The 25,577-nt window shown below is 40.5% G+C and overlaps 1 protein-coding gene across 3 annotated transcripts in view; it reads left to right on the top strand.

Annotated features, from left to right (window-relative positions):
• LOC119725919 (E3 ubiquitin-protein ligase RFWD3-like) overlaps positions 1-25,577 on the top strand; it is a 68,880-nt gene that overhangs the window by 19,582 nt on the left and 23,721 nt on the right. For 2 of the 3 annotated variants that reach the window (XM_038197530.1, XM_038197529.1), the window contains exons 4-10: positions 4,028-4,187; positions 5,753-5,877; positions 15,105-15,225; positions 16,350-16,451; positions 18,175-18,335; positions 19,109-19,312; positions 20,002-20,188. In XM_038197530.1, coding sequence (XP_038053458.1) covers positions 4,028-4,187; positions 5,753-5,877; positions 15,105-15,225; positions 16,350-16,451; positions 18,175-18,335; positions 19,109-19,312; positions 20,002-20,188 — 1,060 coding nt within the window. The remainder of the gene's footprint in view (positions 1-4,027; positions 4,188-5,752; positions 5,878-15,104; positions 15,226-16,349; positions 16,452-18,174; positions 18,336-19,108; positions 19,313-20,001; positions 20,189-25,577) is intronic. The other variant, XM_038197531.1, reaches the window with a different exon arrangement.

Here is a 25,577-nt window from a genome sequence, read left to right as displayed (position 1 = left end):
GCAAAATGAAAGCAAAATGTCACTCGGCACAATTTGTGCGAGTGACCTACTTGCCTGATTCTTCTCAGCGATGATGCCTTTTCCTCCGGATTCAGGTCCTCAAATATTGAACAATGTTCCCTTAAAGGTATTTTATTTATTTCATTTATTCATCACCATCAGTTAAATATTTAATATACATTAATAACAGACGTACATACCAACAAATGACCATCTTTTTATGTCTTCGGACGTGCGTTACACGATTAAAACACGCACGCACATGTACCGTACCTTGTGCACAACGAATGGGGAAAACTGCGCTCCGGTTTTAGCAAGGTTCCGGCTATAACGACAGTCTTGTGAAAGTCCATCGGACCTCGTTATAACGGGAGCCGACTGTATATGGTTACAAAAGCGATACTACAAAAGTATATCGCGATATTTTTCGGCAAATCGAATTCCACGATGTGCCGATTTTTTTTTATGAGATCGATACGATTTCCGATATGAAAATTAAATCGAAATATCGTGAAATATCGTCATACCGAACAGGCTTGACAGACGGAAAGGTAAGAAGTTGGGCTGACCAGGAACTTGCTGAAACAGATCATTTGCTTTTTTCCCCACGTAAACCTTATAAAAAATAGCACAGACAATTCTGATTACGTTTTCAATTTCCACGGAAGCCATTTTTACAGGGATGTGATTTATCCTTTTTTTTTCTGGAAATATGTTTTTTGGGCCTCAAAAGTCCACCAACGTGAATCATGTGAATCCGTTGAGAAAATACCGGTAGGAGGGTGGAATGTGCTAATTAATTATTCATAATGAGTTTTGCTTGCCGAAATATCCGAAATTTACTTTATTGCGTCGGCTCAGAGTGTTTGTGTACGTATGCTTCCAACATGGCTGCGCCCAACAAGTCGATACTGTCGCAAGGAGATTTATCAGTGCGAGAGCTTGATAAAGAGGTGAAAAATAAGTTCCGGTGGGAATGGTTACGGGATTTTGTTATTATTGACGGGCATCAGCATGAATTTCAAGAGTGTTTCGATATTAATAGCAACCCGCTGGCAAGGTTTTGTGCAATGTTTGCAACGACATTATCAACTACGCGTCGAGTGGAAAGAAATCACTCGTATCCCATGTGAAAACACCCAAAGCACATCAAAGCATGGCAAATACGGCGAGGTAACATGAAAATGCATGGTTCTCAACTTTGAGTACAGAAGAAACTTTATTAGAACAAGAGTACATTTTAACAAATGAAGGAAAATTCTTCTTAAAATTAAAACAAATTCTGCTTCAAAATTTCAGAGGAAAGTGCCCAGTAATTGCCTCAGATTGCACCACGCCTCTGATTTCAGGCATACAATTTTAAGGTTTTTTTGGTCACAGACCAACCACATCCTGTATAGTTTATTGATCGCGTAATTCTTTCTCCACACGTTCCCATGACCTGCGGCTGAATTCACCCTTACCGTACGTCCCTCCATCGACACTTATCTTTGCATACCCTTGAAAGGGCTTGCGGCGATTGCGTAGCGATCCCCGCCCAGCCATGTCGCGATATCCAATGACAGCTTACGTACGTCTGATTGCATTACGTATTTGCGATCTGGTCCAACTTAGGCCAAGTAAAAACAAATGTTCAGCGTCCGGGTTTTTGAAAAAAGAGGCGGTGCTTTATATTTTTATTTTCAAGATGGTTGCCATTCTTTTTCAAATTTCCGAAATCTGTTGGTTTTTACACTGTTCAAAGACACAAAAGTGAAACATACATACTAAACAAGAGAATTAACATATTTACAGTGATTTTGATAGTTTTTTTGCTCGATTTTAAAAGAATTCAAAACACTGCTACGCAGGCATTCTTGTCTACGTGGCCTGCATGCCGCTATGCAAGTTTCCACGAAAACATTTTTTGATTGACATAACATTTGATTTGTCTATGCGAATCAGCTTTCCTATCTAGGAATTTTCACAGCGATTGGAAACGGCATGCAGCTCCCAAAAATTCGAGGTTTTTTATAAAATCCATTCATAAATACCTAAGACAGTTTACCAATTCCCATTGGTCAAGAGCCCATCACATTGCCGGTCTTAAACGGATGATAAAGACATGGCTAGCTGGTCTTAAACACTTTTCCAATATCCCATGAAATTTCTATGGGGAGAAATTTGCTTAAGACGAAATCGGACAGTACAAAATTTCTGTTACAACAAAAGGTTTTGGCAACACCATTGCGTAAAAAAGCATTGTTAGCGACCCATTTATTACTTCACAGCTTTTTTTTTTCTTTCAGACCTAATCTGAAAGCAGCATAATTACGGTCATAAAGGTTTAATCTTGCCGACACTGTGGTACAATCTATGTTCACTAATCCCGCATTGTGGTTACCAACATGTTCCATGACGTAGTTCGTTTGGACCAAACCATTTGCGGTGAAGGTTGCGCTTTCCTCTGCACAATTTACCAGCATTTTCATTTTTTTCACCGTGTCAAAATTACAAGTAATGCTTTTTATGGAGTCAAAAACCTTTCCCCCGTTCAGAATAAGTTCGTAATTTTCGCAATATATTTTTTTTTGTAAAAGAATGTATACAAAAATCAATGTAATCTCCCAAAAGAGGGTGAAACACCCCTTTTCAAAATTAATGGATCCGTCCACAGAATGAATATTCATGGCAGTCACGAATCGAAAAGTTATTAATTTTTTACGGTAGCTACTTGTCAGCTTGTTGATGAAATAATTATGATTTCATAAGTTTGGCACAGTAAAAGGACCTGTTTGTTCTTAGAACAAAACTAATCAGCAATTATTGTCAGGAAGCAAGTTTTTAGTGCTCACCAGGGCATGCTAGGACAGGAGGGAACTCGTCAGGAAACAGTCAGCACGTGTGGGAAAATTTTATCACAGTTGCCGGGCCGGATAGGGCTGCGATCAGTAACATGGTAGCAATTTACAATGTTCACTTCTCAAGTCAAATTATAACAGTATTTTGTTTACACAACTAAAATAAGATTCATCCTTCAACTTGTGTTGTAGGCCCCTATAGCATGTGGAAATTGCGGTGCCTTTTTCTGTCACACGTGCGCGGTGCACACGTGTTTGTTCGAAAAGGGGAACGGCCTATGTGCTTTTCATTGTTTTTTGTAGCCCAAATGGACATGTACATGTACATTATGTATGCACTTCTGAAGCCGAACCGAACCGAAGTTTGGAGAGAAAAAAATCGAACCGAACCGAACTTTGAGGATCAGTTGCAGCACCTAAGTATGCGCGAAGCAGTTTGCTAACAGTTTTGAGAGCCAATGTGGTGTCTAGGTTTTATTCTGTCTCTATGCCCGTTGTTTGTATTACAAAAACATGGCATCCAAATTAACCCCTTAAGCACGGGTTATAATGGGGACATTCCTCCACACATAGAGCAAGTGGCCCGCATGACTGCACAGCCTTTGTGTGGTAGCGGGACTGCACAAAAGCAGCAGCTGTGGAACTACCCACTAGCTGTGTGCCACGGCATACCACAGCTGGCAACTGCATTCCAATGAGGATTAGCGGCCATGACCATGACCGCTTCCCGAGCTCATGGGGTTAACCAATCATCAGCTTAGTCCACATTTCTGATCGGAGTGACATCTCAATTTCGTTAAGTCGACTCCGATTGGCTGGCGTGTGGGGTCGCATAAATTTGCATGCTTAGATGTATATCAGACGTTGGACCGGAGACAGAGAGGGCTCCGTTGGACAATGGGTGATACTGGGACTACTGGGACCATACCTCAGTGTCATGTACGAACAAACTGAATTAGAATCATGTTATTAAGGGATTTAAATGGGAGGGTGCAAATGGAAAATATGATACAGCAACTTTTGAATGAGAAGTGCTAGCTAGACAAAATGCACAAAAAGCAAATGATCCTTGAATATACTTTAATACGGCACACAAAACAGTACTCTCATTTGTCCTTCTTTGTTGGTGGTGTTGGATTGCGTTTTGATTTCATTCTTTTGTTCCCCCCCCCCCCTCCTGTCCAAAGCTGCATACTGAAATGGCTGAAGGGTTTGTCAAACCAGAAGTGCCCACAGTGCAATGCAAAAGCTAAGAAAACGGACATACGTATCATCTACGCAAAGGCACTGCGAACCTTGGATACATCAGAGAGGGACAGGGCTCTGGATCAACTTAAAAAAGAAAAGGCAAGTAGTTTGCATATTATACATAATAACCAACCCTTTTCCGTTGAATATCCATGCTTTGGAACGTTGCTCATCAGTTCCTGTACATCCTGACATTTGTTCAAATATCATTATAAACAATGCATCTCTGAATAGTAAGACGGACCTAATGACCCTTGAGAGAGGTGTGTCCAGTATTGAATTTACACCATTAAGCAACAAAAATGATCAAGGCCAAATACAGATGCTTAAGGCCAAAAAAAAAGTCTCCGGTTTCTGGTCTGCGTATGCATCGCCGTAGCCATGCGCTTCAGCAAAATAAGAAAAAAATTTCAATGATGTCTCAAAACTGCCAAACTCACTGGTTTGACTGGAATCCTGCTGCTGCACAATTTTAATGTGTTTTTAGATGGGGTTACGATCGAGTATAAGCTTTATGTGGCCTCTTCGGGCTCCCATATATTTTGCACTAAATTTAGTCGAGCACCATTTGCAGACGGTGTTGTAATTTTGTAATTGTGCGTCTGGAAGCTAGACTGAAGGAGCGATGGTTGTGTATCTGGAACCTGTAAACGCTTTTGAATTAGCGCGCAGACTAATGACCAGCCTGGCAGCACATGCACGATGTCGATGTCCCTGTATTGTCTGACGTTTTCTCTGATTTTTCTCTTGACTATCCAAATTTCCCGAAGAATGTTAGTGTCGGTCGAGATCGTAATTGGGTGCAGAATTCTCAAGCCTTATGGCCTTACTGAGGTCACCTCAAGCTTCACCCTGAAGGATATTTTTGAGAGTTTTAAGGGGATCGAAGCGTCATCTGCAATATCAGCCGACATTTGAAGAAAAAAAAAGTGGGGGGGGGGGAACCATGTCGCCGCACCACTTTTGGGGCAAGCTCAATACCGGAAATCGGAGACTTTTTTGTTTGGCCTAGTAACTAACCTGATGAAGTTTTAGTTTTGTGAATGCTGTACATATGTCAAGAAAACCCAATATTCTGAATCTCGATTTCAGTTGAAAAGTTTCTATGTCATATTTTGAATTGCGCCCTCTCATGACACAATCCTGAAATCAGCATTCGGGACGTGATTCGCTTCAGCCAATTGTTGCTTCCGGTACGTCACACACTGAACCGACACATAATAGCAGCCGCGTGTACATGTATGTCGTGTCAACTCTTGCACCCATTCACGGTTTTGCCCAATTACAAACCAACTGCAAACAAAACTGTGTCACTTGACACATCTGTGCAAATTGCATTCTTTTGTTTTCTTCAAAATGACAGCATGCCATAAAAAATATTACACAGGGAGTTTTTGTCATTACTATCTTTAAACCAAGTAAGATTTCTAACAAGTTGGTCGGTTACCTTTTGGATAGCTGCAAATGGTCCATTGTCTTATACATTTTTTGTGTGTAATTGAGATGTGTTTTAGTGGCATGTAAATGCACTGAATGACTGAATGCCATTTCCACATAGGGTTTCACTTTGACGTGCATGAACTGCCTTGAACAAATACACCCATCTGTTGCTCCTGCAAGTATGCCAAATGTCTTCTGATTTCTCCCTTTTCTCTGTTTTACAGGAGGTAAGAAGGAAAGTAGAGATTGACATGGCGCAGGCCAACTTGCAGCTGCGGATGGCCATGCAGGAGATGAACCGCTTAAAAGCACAGATCAATGCTCAACAAGACCAGCTTAGAAACGCAAGGTAAATCAGATTTTCTGACTGTGTGGGTCCCTTAACCCTAAAAGGGCCGGGGGGGGGGGGGGGGGCGGAATCCACCTCCCTCCGACTTTTTCCGCGATAGCTTTGAAACAAAATTTTGTTGAGACCCGAGCTGTTATGACTTTTTAGCCTCGAGCCTCGCGCATCTTTTGATACCAAAAATATAAAAATCGGACCACGGGTTGTCGCGCAGTGAAACATTTTCCGACACTACACACTATGAAATCTGAATTTTGCCATATACATCGTGTACACAGAGCAGAATTACCATTCGTACATATGAATAATTAATTTGCCATAATTCCAAAACCCTTTGACCTATATAGCAGGGGTGTGATTTGTCCGGATTTTTCCGGATTTCCGGATTTTAGTCTAACGTCTGTGGAATTTAATGTGGATTCCGGATTTCCAACGTTTTCTGTTTCCGTAATATCGCCCAAAAACTTCTGGCGAAATATAGGCCCTAATTTACGATAATGGATGGACTGGTGACACAAGTCTAATAAGCAGTGCGGTCAAGAACCTGATAGACATCAATGCAGTGTGAGCAGTGGAGTACTTGAGGACCAGACTAAAAATAATTTTCAATGGGTTTGCACCTCGTGTTTGTATATTGCGTGTGGATGTGTGTATTGTGCATGTACTGTGCATAGTGACGATCGTAGCTAGCAATTCGCAAACACATTGGTGTCAATATTGCCGGGATGAGACCCATCAGCAGTGTGAGATTTTGTCAAGGAATTTAAGAGTATGGTTGAAAGAACTGGTAATAAAGTGTCACTGTGGATGGAAATCAGTTTGAGCTGCAGTAGTGCTTTGAAAAATAGCCACCACCAACACAAAATATCAAAAATGTTTTGGAAGCCTGGGACTGGAGTTTAAAGTAAGATTACTATAAACTTTTTAAGCACCGTTTATATTTTTTTTTGTGAATCGTTTCCTTGTCTCTGCAAACATGCAAAAGTATTAACATCACACACAGTAAAAGACATTATTGAATCAATCCCGTATGGATTATATTATTTAATGACCAGACATTTTTTCCTCATTTTTTCCCCCATTTGATTTCTTTACTGAAGTGACAAAATTTGCAAACATTACAGAAATTATGGTACGTAAAATGTACATACCCTATATACGGACATACGTGCATGTACATGTATACATGTACATCTAAATGTACAATAATACATGTACATGTACAATAATACATGTACATGTACAATAATACATGTACATGTACATGTATACATGTCAACTGAAGTTCGTGGATTTTTCATTTTTGTCCAATTACACCCCTGCTATAGTCATGAAATATCTTATTTCTTTGGGGGGGGGGGAATTTCCCCCCCCCCCCCCCCCGACAGTACTTCACGAATTTTCTTCTTAATGGTTAATGGTATAAACTTAGAACTTTGAACATATATCACCCCTGGTGAGCTGTGCATATTACTCTGACATCATGATGACATCATTAGGTTTCAAATTAAAGGCGATTTTAGTTGAAAAAGTGACCAACTTCTTTCATAACTCTTGAATAAAATGATCAATCATGTTCATACTTTGTACCGTAATTTTCGGAATATAAGCCGCGCGGCGTATAAGCCGCAGCACGCAAAAATCTGCAAATTTTATTTTGAAGTCGGCGTATAAGCCGCACCGGCGTATAAGCCACACCGACCGCTGCGGTTTCAATTTTGTAAGGCCTCCAAATTCTAGTCAAAATGCTCTGAACCAGTTCCATTTACACTACAGAAGCTATTAAAAGGGCCACAAAAGTTATATCAAATCATTTACAATCGATACTTTTACAAACAAATATGGGAATTGATGAGAAATAAACACCGGGAACTGCTGCCGGCTGCCCCGTCATAGCCCGGCAGCCTGTGCCACGCACGCCGGTGAAAGACAACATTTTCCCACAGCACGTGAGAGAGTATGAAACCCTCCGTGTGTTGTCTGACTGGAGCGCTACAAATCTTGCTTTGTGGCAACAGATGCTGATTTGTTTTGTCCTAAGAATAAACAGGTCCGTTTTTACCTCAAAACTTATCAAATTGTTGCGATTACTAACGAGTAGTTGCGATAAAAATTCAAGTTTCGATCGTAACTTTCTTCGGAAATAGTCAAAACGAAGCGGACATTTTAATAGACGAATCCATTAATTTTGTAAGGGGTGATTTAGTCCCTCTTTTGAGTTTTACATCGTTTCTTGAATACATTTCAAGAAAACAAAATATATATTGTGACGTTGAACAACTGATTATGTAATAAAAAAATGTTTCGAACGCCATAAAAATGTTAGTCGTCTTTTTTTTCTTTTTCTTTTTACAGCGGAAATATTGGTAATTATTGTTCCCAAGAAAGAACACCCCTTAATTACCCCAAATGGTGTGGTCCACTGGGGGAAAGCATGCTGCATTCGCTGCTGCACTGTACCAGTATCACGTACGGCTGGTCGCAAGTGTCGAAGACAGCTTTCATCACCGTACTTTTTACCGCTCGGTACCTTTACGTGAGACGTGGTTTCGGTTTGTTAATGACTTTCTTAATTTATAATTCATTTCAGCAACACATCTCTTCTTGTACCAGTACATTAAATACACATGTGAATCTTATTTTTATTCTTCAAGGCTCGGCGTATAAGCCGCCCTGTGTATAAGCCGCAGTAAACATTTTCATGGGCAAATTCAACGTATAAGCCGCGGCTTATATTCCGAAAATTACGGTAATCAGATAGATCATTAATTGATAAACATTTTTTTGGGGTACATGAAGTCGTTTGACCTTTACTTTCGGGGCTAACAGAAGGTCAAAGTTAGGTGAATTCAAAATAAAGACATTTGCCTCTCATCAAAACAAACCAAATTTCTTTCAAAAATTTCTTTCAAACCTCTGTCATTTCTGTTTTAGCCTCTGAAGAAGAACTTGCTAAGTTCGCAACGTCAGGCCACATTAATTTTTAGATCAAATTTCTTTCAAATGGTTGATGCTAAAAGCTGGTATGAACTTGAATCCTGATCCGAAGAAGTGAAAAATTCTGTGACTTCATCATGTGACACATCAGGTATCAATTTACAAAGTGTCTAAAAAAAACACAAACCCTCAAAGCGTCCTCTTTTTCACAACTTTTAAAAAATACATTGCAAATGTAGATACATATATAGAGAGTATAAGTCCATTAGCTTTTCAACAACGAAAACATATTTCCAATTTGGTTAATATTTGTTGAGTTATGGCCAATTGAAAACAAGTACCGCTTTTTCATTTTGTCCATGGCTACTGATAATTGACTGCCGCAACACGGACCGAAACTTACATTTGTGAAAAAAGGCTGCCAAGTAGAGGGCAGAGACAGAGCAGCAAAGTAAACATCTAAGAAGTGAACCAAACAGTTCTTTTCAGGACTACCTTTACTTCCAAAAGGATAAATGACAATTGTTGCAAAAAAAACAAAAAAACTAGAGATCTATGTCTGTCTGCAACAGAACATAGGGCTTTTCCGCATTATGCTGGTTTTTTTTTTTATCAATAACACATCCCAGACTATGCATGTACAACGTTTCAATGTATACGGTACAAGAATTTTTTCATTTACATGTATTATGTAGCGTCTGTGAGATATATAATCGTCAAAAAGAAATAAATCCATATTAAATCAGACGTATCGGACTACCTTCATACGCAATTTTGACCCATTCAGACTGATAGTTTTCTCAATATATATACTAATGCACCTTTATGATGACGTCACATGCCTTAGGATGACGTCATCTTGATAACACTTGTCAATGCACATATTGCATTGTGGTCTTGGTATGTTCCAAGCTTGAAGTCAATCCAATGAAAGGAAGTGATAAATTTTGGAAGCAGAATGAAATTGTAAATATTACAAAAATCATAAAAAATCATGCGATGACGTCACCATGACGTCATTTTGGATTTTGCATACTAGTACCATTATCTAGCTATTCACCAAGTTTCATGACGATCGGACTTTCCCTGATATGTGTTTTAAAAAATCACATTTTTGATGACGTCATGATGACGTGACACATTTTCCAAAATGGTGTACATATACCTATTACCTAACATACACGTAATACTAACAGAATTTTGAATTTAGCATGTTGGGTTCGAGAGATATAGCGCTAATCTTCAAAACTTTAAAAATCTATATAAAATCACATGATCACGTCATGAAAACGTCACCTCAATTTTTACCTATAACAAATCCCGGCCTACCTACATACCGAGTTTCAACCTAATCGGAGTTGCAGTGTTGTAGATATGGGACTTTAAAATATGCAAATTTGTGATGATGTCACGTGACCCATGGTAACGTCATGATGACGTCACTCTTCAGCATACAACTCTGCCATAGGGATAGATGCCTTTGGTAACTTTGAATGATGTATGACAAAGATTAATGCCAAAAGTGGCACTGAGAAAAAACATGTACAAAGTCTATGGGATTTAGGCGACAAAAAGAAGAAGAAAGAAAAAAAATGAGAACAAAAAGAAAGACTTTTCCGCAACTATTATTGAAAGACTTTTCCGCAACTATTATTGAAAACAATAAATAAAGAAAGATTAAATTATTAAGGAAAGCAAGCCTACCCCAAATCCATTACATTCCTAACAAATGACAATGGACCGATCCAGTATGCCCCGCCCACTGCGCACGTGGGCAAATTACCACGTGCTCCTCTCCAATGCCACGCTGTATTTTCCTGCCGCGCGCATCATACGCGCGTGCACGCATGTCGGACTTCTGTGCACGCACGTCGGACATAAATCACGGCTGTGATTGGTCAGTACACCATGGGGCGGTGCTTACTGGATCGGTCCATTGAGACCGTGGACAGATTGAAAAATCGGCACTTATTTTGAATTGACCATAACTCAATAACTATGTAACTGATTGGAAACAGTTTTTAGTTGTTGGAAGCTAATGGACTATACTCTCTAAATATGTACATGTATAGATGTTTGCGATGTATTTTTTTAATGTTCTGTAAAAAAGAGGACGCTTTGAGGGTTCTTTTTTTTGACACCCTGTACAAGCAATTTACATGTAAGGTCAAAATTTGAAGAAGAAATGTGAACTTTTCAAACGAATGGAGTACCGTTCTAATATTTTCTAATCTGATAGACGTTGCCTTTTTTGGGGGATTCTCTGGCAGTGGCACAAATCCATTTGACCTTTATTTCTGGTATCACCAGAAGTCAGGTTTTTTTATTTAAATCATTGTATTTACATCATTCAGTTAAATTCAAAAACATGAAAAGTCATGTAAAAGTACATGTGTAAACAATCACATGATACGCTCGAGGGTAAGAGCTTTTAAAGAATTGTAACCAATTTGAATACACTGATGTTATCTTGGGTATCATTCCATCCAGTATGCTCCCCTGGAGGTTGATATGTTCTGGTTTATAGCTACACCCTTACTAACTTCCCATTGAGTGTCATATGCACATGGTTCGAATATTCGTAAAAAGATAAAATGTCTACAGTTCTATTAATTTTTAAAGTAGCCGTGCTAATTCCTGAGTATTTAGTGACAAAGATACTGCGGTATCGGGTACTACATGTGCCTGGTGCTTTAAGAGGAGAGCTATTTTAATTTATCACTAAAATGATAAGATAATAATAATAATAACGATGGATATTTATATACATTGTAGTGCCAAAATCCGCCTTAAAAGGCACTCTTTGCATGGTAAGAAGCCCAATGTTTTTTACCCCTCAGCCGAGAGGCTCGAGGGGTATTGTCATCGCCTAGGGCGTCCGTCCGTCCGGATGTGTGTGTGTCTGTCCGTCCGTCCGCCCGTCCGGGCAGCTTAGTTTCCGGATGATAACTTGAGTTAGAAATGTTGTTTGGGGTTGTAACTTCGGTAGGGGGTTGCCCTTGGGAGTAGGCAAGTTGGGATTGGTTTTGAGGTCAAAAGGTCAAAGGTCAAGGTCACCGTGGTGAGTTAAATGTAAATGGTTTCCGGATGATAACTTGAGTTAGAAATGAGATTTTGGTGTCTAACTTTGGTAGAGGGTTGCCCTTGGGAGTAGGCAAGTTGGGATTGGTTTTGGGGTCAAAAGGTCAAAGGTCAAGGTCAGCATGGTGAGATAAAGGTAAATGGTTTCCGGATGATAACTTGAGTTAGAAATGAGATTTTGGTGTCTAACTTTGATAGGGGGTTGCCCTTGGGAGTAGGCAAGTTGGGATTGGTTTTGGGGTCAAAAGGTCAAAGGTCAAGGTCACCGTGGTGAGTTAAATGTAAATGGTTTCAGGATGATAACTTGAGTTAGAAATGAGATTTTGGTGTCTAACTTTGGTAGAGGGTTGCCCTTGGGAGTAGGCAAGTTGGGATTGGTTTTGGGGTCAAAAGGTCAAAGGTCAAGGTCACCATTGTGAGTTAAAGGTAAATGGTTTCAGGATGATAACTTGAGTTAGAAATGCGATTTTGGTGTCTAACTTTGGAAGAGGGTTCCCCTTGGGAGAAGGCAAGTTGGGATTGGTTTTGGGGTCAAAAGGTCAAAGGTCAAGGTCAGCATGGTGAGTTAAAGGTAAATGGTTTCCGGATGATAACTTGAGTTAGAAATGAGATTTTTGGTGTCTGACTGAGGTAGGGGTTTGCCCTTGGGTACAGGCAAGTTGGGATTGGTTTTGGGGTCAAAAGGTCAAGGGTCAAGGTCACCGTGGTGAGTTCAATGTAAATGGTTCCGAATGATAACTTGAGTTAGAAATGAAATGTTGGTGTCTAACTTCGGTAGGGGGTTTCCCATTGGTACAGGCATGTTGGGACTGGTTCTGGGGTCAAAGGCCAAAGGTCAAGGTCACGTTGAGTTAAAGGTTAATGGTTTCCAGATGATAACTTGACTCTGGCTGAGGGGTTTCAACAGCAACGCTGTTATTTTTTTATTGGTCAATTGCAAGACACATTTTTTATCTTCTGGTTTTTTACATCACATCAGTGTATTTGCATTTCTATTTACCTATAAAAGGTAAAAGGAAAGAAAACCTTACTTTGATTTCCTACACTCTAAATATCCTTGTAACGTAAGATGAAAAGATCCGTTCCGTAACGATCAGCCCCTGACGTCTTGTTACAATGTACATATGCAAGAGAACGTGTGATTTGGAATTGGTACCCACATTGTGTAAGTGTAGTACACGTCAATGATCACCGTCAACCAGCGATGCCACGTGTGGCAGTCACAACCGAAAGATTTAATCGACAGGACCAGTGCTCTCTGCGTCGTCATTTTTGTACTTTGAATAAACACACAGACCTGTACCCCGGTCATAGCAGACAAATTGAAATTGATTGCTGGAATTACGGATGTCCCCAAGAACTTTCCAAAAGACTTCGGGGGTAAATTTAATATGGGTGACGTTCAAATTAAATGTACTCCGTCATTTCATGTATGTGCAGATTTTTCTAGCTATGTCTCAACGGTACTGATTCAAGCACATGTTCGCTGTTTGTCTGCTGCATACTGCTGGGTACATCCATGACTTGCATAAATTTAAATATGCATAAGGACTTTGGTCTTTGTAACGCTAAATTTAAATAGCCAAACACAAAAATTGGCACAATGATGTCATCACCCAAAAGGGCCCCCTCTAGCACCATGTCATAGACAGTTGATTTTTTTCTGAATTTAAAAAACATTTGACAAATTATACCTAATTGCCCATAAATATTCTTCGGACAATCGCAAATGACTTTACGAGGTTTCAGGATCATGACGTCATTGTGGTGGCAAATTTGAAAATGGTCAATTTTCTTTTTTCTTTTTTAAATCCAAATCCATCAATTCGGGCGATTCATAAGGCAGTGTGCAATCACTCGTACTGGAGTACTACTCGAGTCCCTTTTTTTTATCGTACTCGTACTCGAATGTCAAAGTACTGGTACTCGAAATGACGGTATTCATACTCGGGCAGCAAAGTACTTGTACTCGAATAGCAGTACTCAGGGGGGGGGGGGAAGGCATAGCTTGACCTACCACAGCCTTATTTTATCGATACTTTCAGTTTGAAATGGTTGATTGGCTTGCGGAGAAATCGCAGTTTCCTGATTTTCCTCTGTGCACGTCCAGACAAACACACTTAACAGCTAGCCGAGAGGTGGTCCGTATATCTGTCTGACTGGGCCTGGGCCAATTACACACGATGAACCATTTGCCACATGCAAATCCTAACAAGTCACATCTAACAAAGATGTTCATAGCACAAATGATGATATCAGCCACAATCTTGACCTTGGGCCTCCTAAAGTTATGATGTCGTCCAACCGGAAGTTAGGTATTATCAATACATGCACTTACTGGTAAACATTCACTGCAATCTTTATATTTTCAGAACTTCTTTAAGCCTGGTTCATACTTCATGCGAATGCGAAGCGAATTTGACGTCATGAAACATTCGCTGCGAATTTTGCCCGAGTTGAAATGTGTTCAACTTTTACGAATTAGCAGTGCGAATACTTGCCATGACGTCACAAATTCGCGTTTGCTTTCACTTACATGCCGAGTATGAACAGGGCTTTAGACTTCATGATGTATATCCTGTCTGAACTTAATCAATATTCAGTTTGCACATTTTTAACAGATGACGACATCAAACCCGGAAGTAATGTGTACTTGTAATGAAATAGTGAACTGCCCGATCACACAGCCTTTGTAACTCTACAAATACCTTAGGTCTAGTTTTTTTTTTTTACTTCAGTAAAAAATAGATGGATATGAAGTTCTACAGTTGAAAAGGTAATCAGTTAATCTGATAATTTGTCTTTTTTAAGACATTACATTTCAAGGTGTCTTGTATTAACAAAATCTGTCAATTCAAGTATAATATGTTCAGTCAGTGTGCTTTACATATTTGACTCTTAACTACCCCAAATCTGCCAAACAATTCTGTATCTGGTTTAGTGAAATGGATTCAAGACTGTACGGCCAATGCTTGAAATCCCTATTTTGTTTGTTACAGAGAATTTGTTATAGGTTTCTTGCACGGCCATTTCATTTTGGCAGATTGGCAGAGACACTAGTAAAATGATTGATGATGTAAGACTAGGAGTTATTTCCCTCTTCAAAATTATTGCTATGTTGTAATAATTAGGCTGGTGTGTAGTAGAGCCACATAACTTTTTGTAGAACCACTAACGTAGTGTTACTGTTAAGATATCCTTTCACTTTTCAGTAGTTCACAGCAATCATCTTCAAGTTCTGGCCAGTCAGTGACATCTCTCAACAAAGCGACTGAGATTGCCAGTGGACCACATGGGCAGTACATCCTGGACAAGACTATACAGATATCACAGGTGACATAACATAAACAAATTATCAGTTGTAAATTCCTTAGTATTCAAGTCACGTATCCCATGCTCTTAAGCAAAAAAATAGATTTTTGGGGGTTACAAAATTTCAATAAGGCCTTGTTAAAAACAATTAGTTAGTTAGCATCCCCGTCCGACCCAAAGTTAAAATTCTGCTAAAACAGAGAGAGGAGGTCGACGTTTTGCGATTGATACCACAATCCCGCGATGATAACATAGCAGCAGAACCCGCGATATAACAAAAATCCCCGACCAACCCAGAAAATTGAGATCAAAAGGATGCTAACCAACCAATTTGGTTTGTTGTAAACAAGCAACAAGTTTCCCCCCAATTTTTGGGCTCTGCAACCCTAAAAAAAATACCTTTAAAGTACTACGACACAGAAGCGCCTGAACCATGTCATGTTGTTGAATTACCACAAATATCTGACTGACAAGCTGAAATGGTAAATAAAGAACTTGTAAAGAACCATTGTTGTCTGGCATTAAACACAAAGCAGCCTTCGCATAGTGTTTGTCCAAAGAAAAAAGTGTTGAAGTGGATATTCCTGAACAAGTATAATGCTGCCCAGGCAACCTATTTTGAATTCAAATAAAATGTGCAAAAATAGATTAATTTATAAATGTTTCATCTCCAACACTAACTCTCATCCCTTATCTCATCTTCTTAAAAATGGGGAGAAATTCACATGACAATGTAAATAAATAAACCACAATTTGGGCCAGTTGGTTTCCGAGTACGTATTCAACCTCTGTAATGTGCTGGGATCCCAATCACATGTATGTAGTGCAAAAGCTGAGCCTGGGACCCCCCCCCCCCCCCCTGCCCCACCGCCCTTCGAGTCAGAAATATTGTCGGGACACTAATAATTTGCATGTTGTATTTCAGTAATAAATCAATAACCACATGGTTGGGTTTTTTGGTTGATGAGTCATTCATTTGGAAAACAAATATTTTTCAGGTGAAATTCCCAATGGTATGGGGAGTGCATCTTAAAAATGTGAAGATGTGGGCACCACAAGTGAGAAATCTTGGGGACTTTTTCAAAGAGAAATGCAGAATTTTTTTAATTTTTGTTTGATGTTCTGTTTTGTTTTGTTTCATAAAGACTGGCAGTTGTCGTGTGATAGGATTTGACCAGTTTCACAGTGCTCTAGTAGTATCCATGCCATCTCCCAATCAGCTTTTCCCTGGCTTTGGGGTTAAAAAGGTGAGATTTGCTTGTGTTTAATTTTTCAACAATTATAAATAAGAGGAAAAAACATTCAAACATCTTGCAAACCCATGATTAATATGTATGAGAATTCTCTGTTTCAGGTACATGTGTATTTGGATTGTTTACTTATGGTATTAACCCTCATTGAGCCAGTCACAATACATTGCATCAGGTGGAAAAGTCTGGGGCACTTTGATGCACTCAGCTACCAACACCAGTGCGTAAACGACAGCTTCTGAGACAGTGAGAGCTAAACTCATTGAACAATGCCACAGTTGTATCCTGCTGCATTCGGTGACCACAGACTCTGATGTTTATCTAAGTACTATACGAAGAAGTTTAATATTAAAACCCATAAAATATTTCAATAAAAATCAAATCTGTGTCTGTGGCGGAGCTGGCTATTCTATTAGGCCCACCTGCAAACTCCCAACTAAACTGCCCCCCACTTCTTGAATGAAATCTGGGGTTGGGTCGGCCCGATATTCCTGCATAGTCAAAGCAATATGTGGCGGTGTATTGTCCTGCTGAAATGGGAATTCCAGGTCACGTAGACTCGTCCCACACTTCTGTGGGGGGAGGGGGGGAAACCTGCTTAAAAGTGTATAAAAAGTGTATAACAAGGTTCAACTGAAGACGTTTGATCAAGGAAGTACATCTGTAAAGCTAATGTTCCAGTCTTCCAGATAAAACTGACCAGCAAAGAAAACAAAATAACGTCTGCTAGTTTTCTTTTCAATCAGTCTGACAAATGGTTGAGATTTAAAGGGGGTAACACTGTTACAACATTTGAATTCATTCAGCATTCAGAAAAAACTTTGAGCATCATGTTTTTTGTAATAAATATATATTTCTCATTACCCTATGCTAATTAGTCTAAGGTCTCGGTCTCGCCCATAAGGTCTCTGTCTCGGTCTCGGCTTTGCACCCTGGGGTCTCGGTCCTCAGGTCTCAGTCTCAGTCTCGGTCTCGAGCTTTCAGGTCTCGACTACAACACTGACAGCTGGTGTGTAAATACTTTTGCATGCCAGTGTATAAATATGTGTGTATATTATGTAATATATTGTGTCTGCCACCCTGCTAAAATTTAAGGCCGTGGAAAACACTGCTATTGATGTATTGTTTTAATCAAAAATCATCATTTAACTCAGATTTCATATTGTTCTTACCTAAAAGTGTCTGCTCTATAGACAAACATGAATTGTGTAAGCTGCAACTTGGCCAGCGGTAGCAATCAGGCTGCACATCCTGAAAGGTTCCAATGTGGTCACATGGCCACCTCAAAGAGCCAGCGATTAGACTGCTAGTGTGCAGGCTGCAATTGGGCCAGCTAACTCAAAAGCCAGGATTTGTTAGCACTGGAGTCCGATCACAATAGCATTGTGTACGCTACATCCCCACGTAAAAAGACAAAGTGCGTTGGGCAGTAACGACCCATGAAAAAAGTTTTGCGATCTTTTTACGCTTCTTTGTGACTGTTTAGACTGCAGTTTCTTATGGACTGGCCGAACAAAAGTTTGAGATAAACGAAAGTGCGGGCATTTCGAGTTGCGGGGATATTCATGTACATAATATCCTATTTTCTTAATGGGAGTGGTGTTATTACTTTGAGATAAACAGAGCTTCGAGTTTGATTTAACAAGCGTTTACTCTATAACTGGATTGTATTATTCACTAGTGAATGAATCTTGTATGAATCAGTTCTCATTCTTAACAGGTGAGTGCAGTTGATATGCGATGCACTCAGTATGTACCCGTCCACTCAGCTATGATCAGAGCACTCACCTTCAATGGACGAAACGACGGTCTTATGTTGACTGCCTCAACAGACAAGACTATTAAGATGACCAGTCTTGTCAGCAATGCAGTGGTACAAACGTATGTACTTTTTAAAAGTTTCTGTAAAGACATTTTCTCTCACTGGTTTGTTTACCATACACATAGCACCAATACTTCTTTTCTGAAAAGTGTGTAGAAATGCTCCAATTCTATAAAGTTCACTATGACACAAAAATGACATTACGAGTCTGAAGATGGTGGGTTAAGTCCACACAGTTGAGTTTGCAGTGTCTGTGTACCTGGGCAAGTGGTTTTATTGCTTCTCCAACCCAGGAGTTAATAGTTACTGTCTTGTAAGGCAGAGATGAAACAGTATTTCAGGTATCCATTTGTGCTTAGATAACAATTGGGCTGCATAATCCCCAGGATTTGAGATGGTGTTTGAAATGTTTTTGTGAGCATGATTAAAGCCAGTTTGGCATTCAAACTTTGTGATAAACATTGCAGAAATCAAATGTTTACAAGTTTAGCCTAAAAATAAAAAATACTCAATAATACGGTCCTTGGTATCCCACAAATCATTTGAGAGAATCTATATTAGCTGCAGGGCAACTGCCTTTCCTGCGTTATGTGAGTCTTCACCCTAACTCCTTCTAACTAGTGCAGACACTAATAACTACCCATCCACTTGGCTGGCTGGTATTGGCTTACAGGTTTGAATTGGATGTAAGCAGGGCACCCCAACAAAATCTTGTATGATGGAATTTCTGCATCTGGAAGGGGTAAATGATTAATATTAAGAATCTGAACGGATTCTGTGTCTTGGGGGTACAGTTATGTATAGTGAATGGTATTGTTTCATATCTTTCCAGGTATAAGACAGATGCACCTGTGTGGAGTTGTGCTTGGAACTCTACTGATGTCAACTATGTCTATGCCGGCCTGCAGAATGGTGCTATCTTGGTTTACGACACCAGACAAGTGAATAGTGAGGTGCACCGCTTGGCACTAGATAACTCTCGATGTCCTATTGTGTCTCTGAACTATGTACCGAGGGCTGCTGATCAGTCTCTTGGGTAAGTACAGAATGCACTGTTTTTCCCTGATTTGGCCATCAGACCTGCCCACGATGCTTGTGATAAAGTACTTATGTCTGAGCTGCCATCGTCGAACCAAAAGCAGTGATCTTATTGGTCAATGCTCACTGTTTGATTCACAGACAGAAAAGGTCCATAGAGATGTTGTTTATTCATGTGTGTATGTCGATGCGTATACCAGCTATCCGGTGCCTTATCTGTTTCTTAAGTTTCGTAAGTCAGCAATGGAAGCAGTTATCCAAAGTAGCAGTGAACATATTGTGTCCATTGCTGATAACTTCCATATTCCTTTTGGAAAACACAAACAAAAACACACACATTTTTATGCCCCGCGGCGAAGCCGAAGGGGCATAAAAACAATAAAAATCTTGTATTTATTCTGAGATCATAGGGATTGGGGATTAATTCATATAAAACCTACAGAAGACACTAATGCTGTAAATGAACGTTCCATGTGACCAAGGTACGTGTAAGTTGATGTTAAAAGAGTGGTGTTATGTCATGGGAACAGTCACGGTTGCGGGGCATTTGTGTTTGTAAACACACCTGACTTGTTTGAAATAAATTCGTTTTTATTCCAATCATGCTTGATTTAATAAATTAACAGCGAAGCAGTTAATGAGAAAGTTCCTATAAATATCATTTGATGTTATTTTTCTTTCTTAAAGATGTGGGGGGCTTCTGATGGCATCCCTGGGGGGCATGTCCTTCTGGGAGCAAACTTCCGACACTGAGTTCAAGCCTCACCTCCTCCAATTGGATGGGAAGTGTACCTCACTGAGCTTCCATAATAAGAGCAGACACTGTCTGGCCTCCTTCCGTCCAAATCAGAATCATAACAGTACTAGACATGTGGTAAGTAGAAATCTATGTGTTTGTGAAAGGCAGTACCTAAAATGGATGTTGTGAATTGAATTTTGTGTGTACAATACCCAAATCATAGCTAAGAAATAAGATACAAGTTTGGCACATTTGTGTTTGCCGTCATTCTTGTTGGCTACAAAAAGTAATATTTTCTGTCTGATTGTTATTTTCTCTTAATTCATCATAGCCTTTCAACATGTTTTCCTTTGACTTAGACATGGTTCCCACAGTCATGGCAAAATCCTAGAAATTCCTGGAATTTGACGTTGTCATTAAAAATCGTGGAATGTTTATTATTTTATTTTAAAAGGAGTCATGGAAAGTTGATATTCTTAGGAAAAAGTCATGGAAAAGTCATGGAATTCTGCACAAGCCATACGTGATGATGGGTAATATTGGGCTATGGCAGTCTCCCAGTTTGCATTTTAGTTTACTGTACTTGCTCTTTATGCTTTACACTGGTTGCATGTTCCATGTCAAACATGGATGGCTCCCTTGCCTCCTTGTGATGACTGGCCAGTGTATTGTAAGTAGGCTCCTATGAAAAGATGCCAAAACAGTGTAGGAATTGGTCATGGAAAGCCCTTATTTTGTCCTGGAAACGTTCTGGAAATGCAGTCCTTAATTCCATTACAGAAAACATCTCACCTCTGTTTACCTACATTTGCATATCAGCGCAAATGCGCACAAACATTCGCTGAAAAGCATAGTGCCCAAGCCTCACCCTCAGCATCCACTACATGTCCCTTAATTAGCCCTGTTACACAAAGACTCCTCCTAGTTTTTTCAGTGACGCATAGCGTCAACACGTACAATTTAACCGTACTCACTGTGCCTGTAAAAACATGGCGGACTCCGCCAAAAATAGTAAAACTGTTACTGTTAGCTCAAGTCGTTCTTCCGAAGGAAATTAAATCACCCTCCATCCAACACTCCAAGCGTGATATTTCCGCCACTACGACCGGGTCTAATCCCCGGGTTCGACGGTAGGAAATACCCCGGGAACATCAGGCACTTCTCTCCAGCGAGAGTCACTGCAAGATTCCCGAAAAATCCTGCACATTTGACAGTCTACAAGAGCACATGCAAGCAGCAGAATCAGAGATGTGCTTGCGGGTAGGCGAGGCTTTGCGTTCGATACCCATAGGTCCCTCGGTAATTCGACCAGCCCGCCCGGTCACAGAGGCGGGGCACCACCCGACCACCGCCATCCTCATCTACTCTACACGGAAGTACACACCATGATCAAGCTTTCCGGGCAAGCCCGAGATTATCTCCATTACCTTCAGTACCAAGTGGACTTTTGCGTGTATTTTATATATTTTATACATTTTATCATGTTCTGACTTTAAAAATACAAGTAATAAGGTTTGATGTACTTTTATTGTGAACACTAGATTTAAATGAACTGAAATTTCAAATTTTGAGAAACTTAACAGGGACTGCATGCACTGCACTGCCATGCCACGCGATATCGACACATGGTGCAGCGTGGCCACACATCAAAATGGAAAATTCCCAAGAATTCCCAAGGACAATGGAAAAATAATCCCAAGGAGTCGCCACACGTGCGTGGTTTTTACCCAACAGAGGGCGCACTTTATTAACCAGTTAAGCCACTTTACGTTACCGATGGGTACTCGTCGATCGTCGTGGGATTTCTCCACACTCTTTGAAGGATTTTGGGGTTCCTTTTTAACTCCGAGACAAACTTCCATTTTACTGTGGATTTTTCATCCAATGTACGCACCGTTGTGATGTTTTCTCAACATCACTCCGGTTAATCTAACCAGCTGCTCTACTGTCCACGGCGCCGGGGGATCGACCCGGCGCGGACCGGTACCGCCTCCCGAGCCCAGCCTGTTTGCGGTTCCAACTTGCGATTTCAATTGGACTCGGACGGAGGATTGACTTCGGACGTTCGGGCCGATTTGATTGTGATTACTTCATTACTCATTGGAGTCGTCTCCCATGCTCGAGATTGCCTTCTGGGTTTTCTCTTCTAATTCCATTTATTCAGTGCATATGTGATGACAGCCTTTCCATTAGCAGCACTCGATCGGCTAAGGGTAAGCTTTCAGTTTTTCCATCCTATGACAGTGGGGTGGTCCTCTTGAGCATGTTCATAATACAGGCTCACATGTAACTACGCTCAAGCTACCTTTGGATAGTATGTTGCAACCTGATGCCACTTTTAGTTTGATATCAGTTACAAGATTGTTAAAAAAAAATTTTTTTTAAATAGTCTTGACTCTCCATAGACTTGTACTCAAACGTTACTGGCGTCTGGATGCTGCATTCTTTCCCTGCTTCTTCCCAATAGATACGCTTGTGTTGGGGAATGTCGTGAATGAGGATTCCTTCTACAGATTCCTTGATATTCTATCACTTGAATAACTTGCTCAGCTGGCCTGTTATATTCATCAGCCTGTTGGGATGGTTTGTTGATTATTACAATAGACCAAGGATTACTGCCTTACTCTTCAATCCATCTATGCCACGGGGCCTTCACAGAATATTCTTCTTTGTCTGGTACCCTTGCAAGTTGTCATGATATCTCTCTTAACTGATGCAGGTTTTATTGGAGATTTTATCATTCTGCTTTATTGTCTAGATTGTTGGAATTGCATTGTTGCTAATTCGGGCTATATAGCATTCTTGTCTTGGATGAATGTTTCCTTTGCATAATGTCAAGTTATGGCAAGACTATGGTGCAAGATTCCATACTTTGAGATAAGTTAATCCTCATCGGTGCTTAGCATGCATGTACATCTTCTACGTTGAACCGGGTCTCAAACCAGCATGATTCAACTGACTCAGATTAATTCTTCAGCCAGGAGTTTTGTAGACCGGTCTTCTTCTTCATACTTAGCTTACAGCAGAATCTTGACATATCTTCACTGCTTCGAGTCTTTAGAACAAGTATTTGTCCTACAGAGTCCGGCCAGACGTGGTTTTATGTAACTTCATTACATAAGGGACACTTCATACAGACACTTCTTCGAAACATTGTCTGGAATTCTTATCTACCTCGGTTCTCCCTGACCACGAGCTTCTGCCTCAACATACACTTGTTTGTTGCTTTTGAGAAGGATATCTTTCATTAGGGAATGAACTAGATCAGGATACTTCCAACTGGATCGGGTGTCGGCTTACTTCACCCTTTTTCTCAGTCAGTGGCAGTCTGACACATGTCAAACTTTGACATGCAGCAAAGGAATTCAGATGGAAATGCCTTCTACTTCCCCTCAGTCTCTGGAGACAGGTTGGTTTGCTGCTTCCATCAATCATTGGGATAGGCCTACTAATGTCCTTGTACAGTACCCCTTGTACAGTACCCATACGTGGATCATCAGAAGTTGGAGTTCTGCATACCTACAGGGTTTTGCTACAGACCTTTTGGATTTTCACAGCTCCTTTGGGTCTTTATAAGAATCACCGTTGTTGTGGCAACATTCCTTTTTACAGCAAAACAGATCAATTTGCTCTTGTACTTAGATGATAGGCTATAACAGACCTTACATGTATCTCCAGTATAGCCTTTAACAGTCTGCCTAACTCGCACTTGATGTTGTTTTTCATCTTCAGTATCAAGCTCCTTCACGACAGCTGACCTACCTTGAAACATTTTCCAACTTACTGGGGAACGTTAGACACAACGTGATGGCATCAGAACCTTCTGTCATCTTGATGATAGACCTAGTTCCCTGGTGCATGACACACAGGCACTCTGTGCAGCCTTTTCTTTGTCTTCCATCTACGCTAAGAGTCATCTCCAAAGGGATTCCAGTTACCCATCTTAGCTATGGCCTACTGCACTTTTCAGGACAATGTACGGGTTAACTACATCTTCTACCATCGCAATGGGTACCTCGGACAGGGTTTGAGATTCCATCTGGATGGTCATTTAGTACCAAGCACTTGGCCAATTAAAGAGAGCCAGTTGCATTCCTTCAACCAGAGCTATTGACAGTGCTCAAGGCCTTGCATTTGCTCATATCCAAAGTCCTAATCAAGCTTGTCTTGGTCCAGACGGACAATTCCACAGTTCAGATGTACATGTAGTGTACTACATGCTTTGTCCGGGGAACTCACTCTTTCTTCCTGCCTGTCCACTTTAGAGCCACCCAGTTGGCTGTTCCTTCTAACGTTCCACTTGGCCAGAAAGAAGGTATTGAATTTACTTCAACAGAACGATTACTTCTCCCATCAGTATTCAGATAAAGGTCCTCAACATTCTCAGAATTCTACCGGTACTTGCACCTATCTACATGTATTTGCATCCCTTCCAGGCTACCAGCTTCCAATTCCAGCCTTTCGCCAAGTTTATACTCATCCTATGGTCCTCTGGTCTAGAAGAATCCTTCAGCTTCAACGCAACAGGAATTCATGCATTTGATAGACAGAGTTATGTAAATAATTGTAGCACTCATACATGTAGCTCCTTTTTGGCCACAGCAGCCATAATCCCTTTACTCCTGGACCACCTTGGGCTCACAACAATAATTCTACACGCAGACACGGCTACATGTACTCTCCATCTTTGTGCCTGGATACTATCATTATCTGAAAGTTACAGTCTTTACAGTCAGAAGCAAGTTGATTCCCCATGGGGTATGATAGTAGCTGCCAATCCCCGATCTGCATAGTACATCTTCATTTGGGATTTCGCTGACAGGCTTTCACTCCAGTTTCAGATAACTACTGTCCAGGGTTACCGATGAGCCATAATTGTAGTCCTCTATCAGGGTTCCAATGATAGATCTACAGTTTCCTCAAAATCACTCTGATGCACGGCAGGTTTATCAGTTGACCTCCTACTGTGAAGTACCGGTAGATACATTGTAGGCCTACCATCTTTCGATCCAAGTACCGTCCTTGGGTCACTCGCCTAAGCCCCATTTTGAACCAACAGGTACATTGAAACTCTCCTTTCTGTCAGGTTGCAAAACCCATATTCTTACTGGCTGCTTCAGTAGCTTGCCTTAAGAAGGGAATTTCACTAATTTACCAGGTCATAGCCATTGGCACATGACCGCATTTACTTTATTCCATAGGTGAAGTTCAACACATGGAATAAATCAACTTATTTCCAGACCAGATATTTCCGGCCAAGTTGACATCCTCTTCATTAGTAGCAGAGGATATGGTGGTGCCCCATGCGAGCTCTGCAGAACTACAATGCTCGCACTGAGCCTTCAAGAGGCTTCATCATCAAGCAAATGCTCGTACAGTCATCTAGCATCATCTTCAAGCCTCTGTGACCATGATCGCTCGATTGTCGGTGCCACCATAGAGTGCCCTCCCAAAATCGAGGATCAAAATCTCAAGCTCAGGAAACACTCAGCGTGACAACTTCCTGAACTCAACTGCTTGGAGC

This window comes from Patiria miniata, unplaced genomic scaffold (assembly GCF_015706575.1).
Source record: "Patiria miniata isolate m_02_andy unplaced genomic scaffold, ASM1570657v1 HiC_scaffold_19, whole genome shotgun sequence".
In the NCBI taxonomy this organism is placed as follows: domain Eukaryota; kingdom Metazoa; phylum Echinodermata; class Asteroidea; order Valvatida; family Asterinidae; genus Patiria; species Patiria miniata.
Note: the sequence above shows the minus strand (reverse complement) of the source record. Positions and strands in the feature narration are given on the sequence as shown.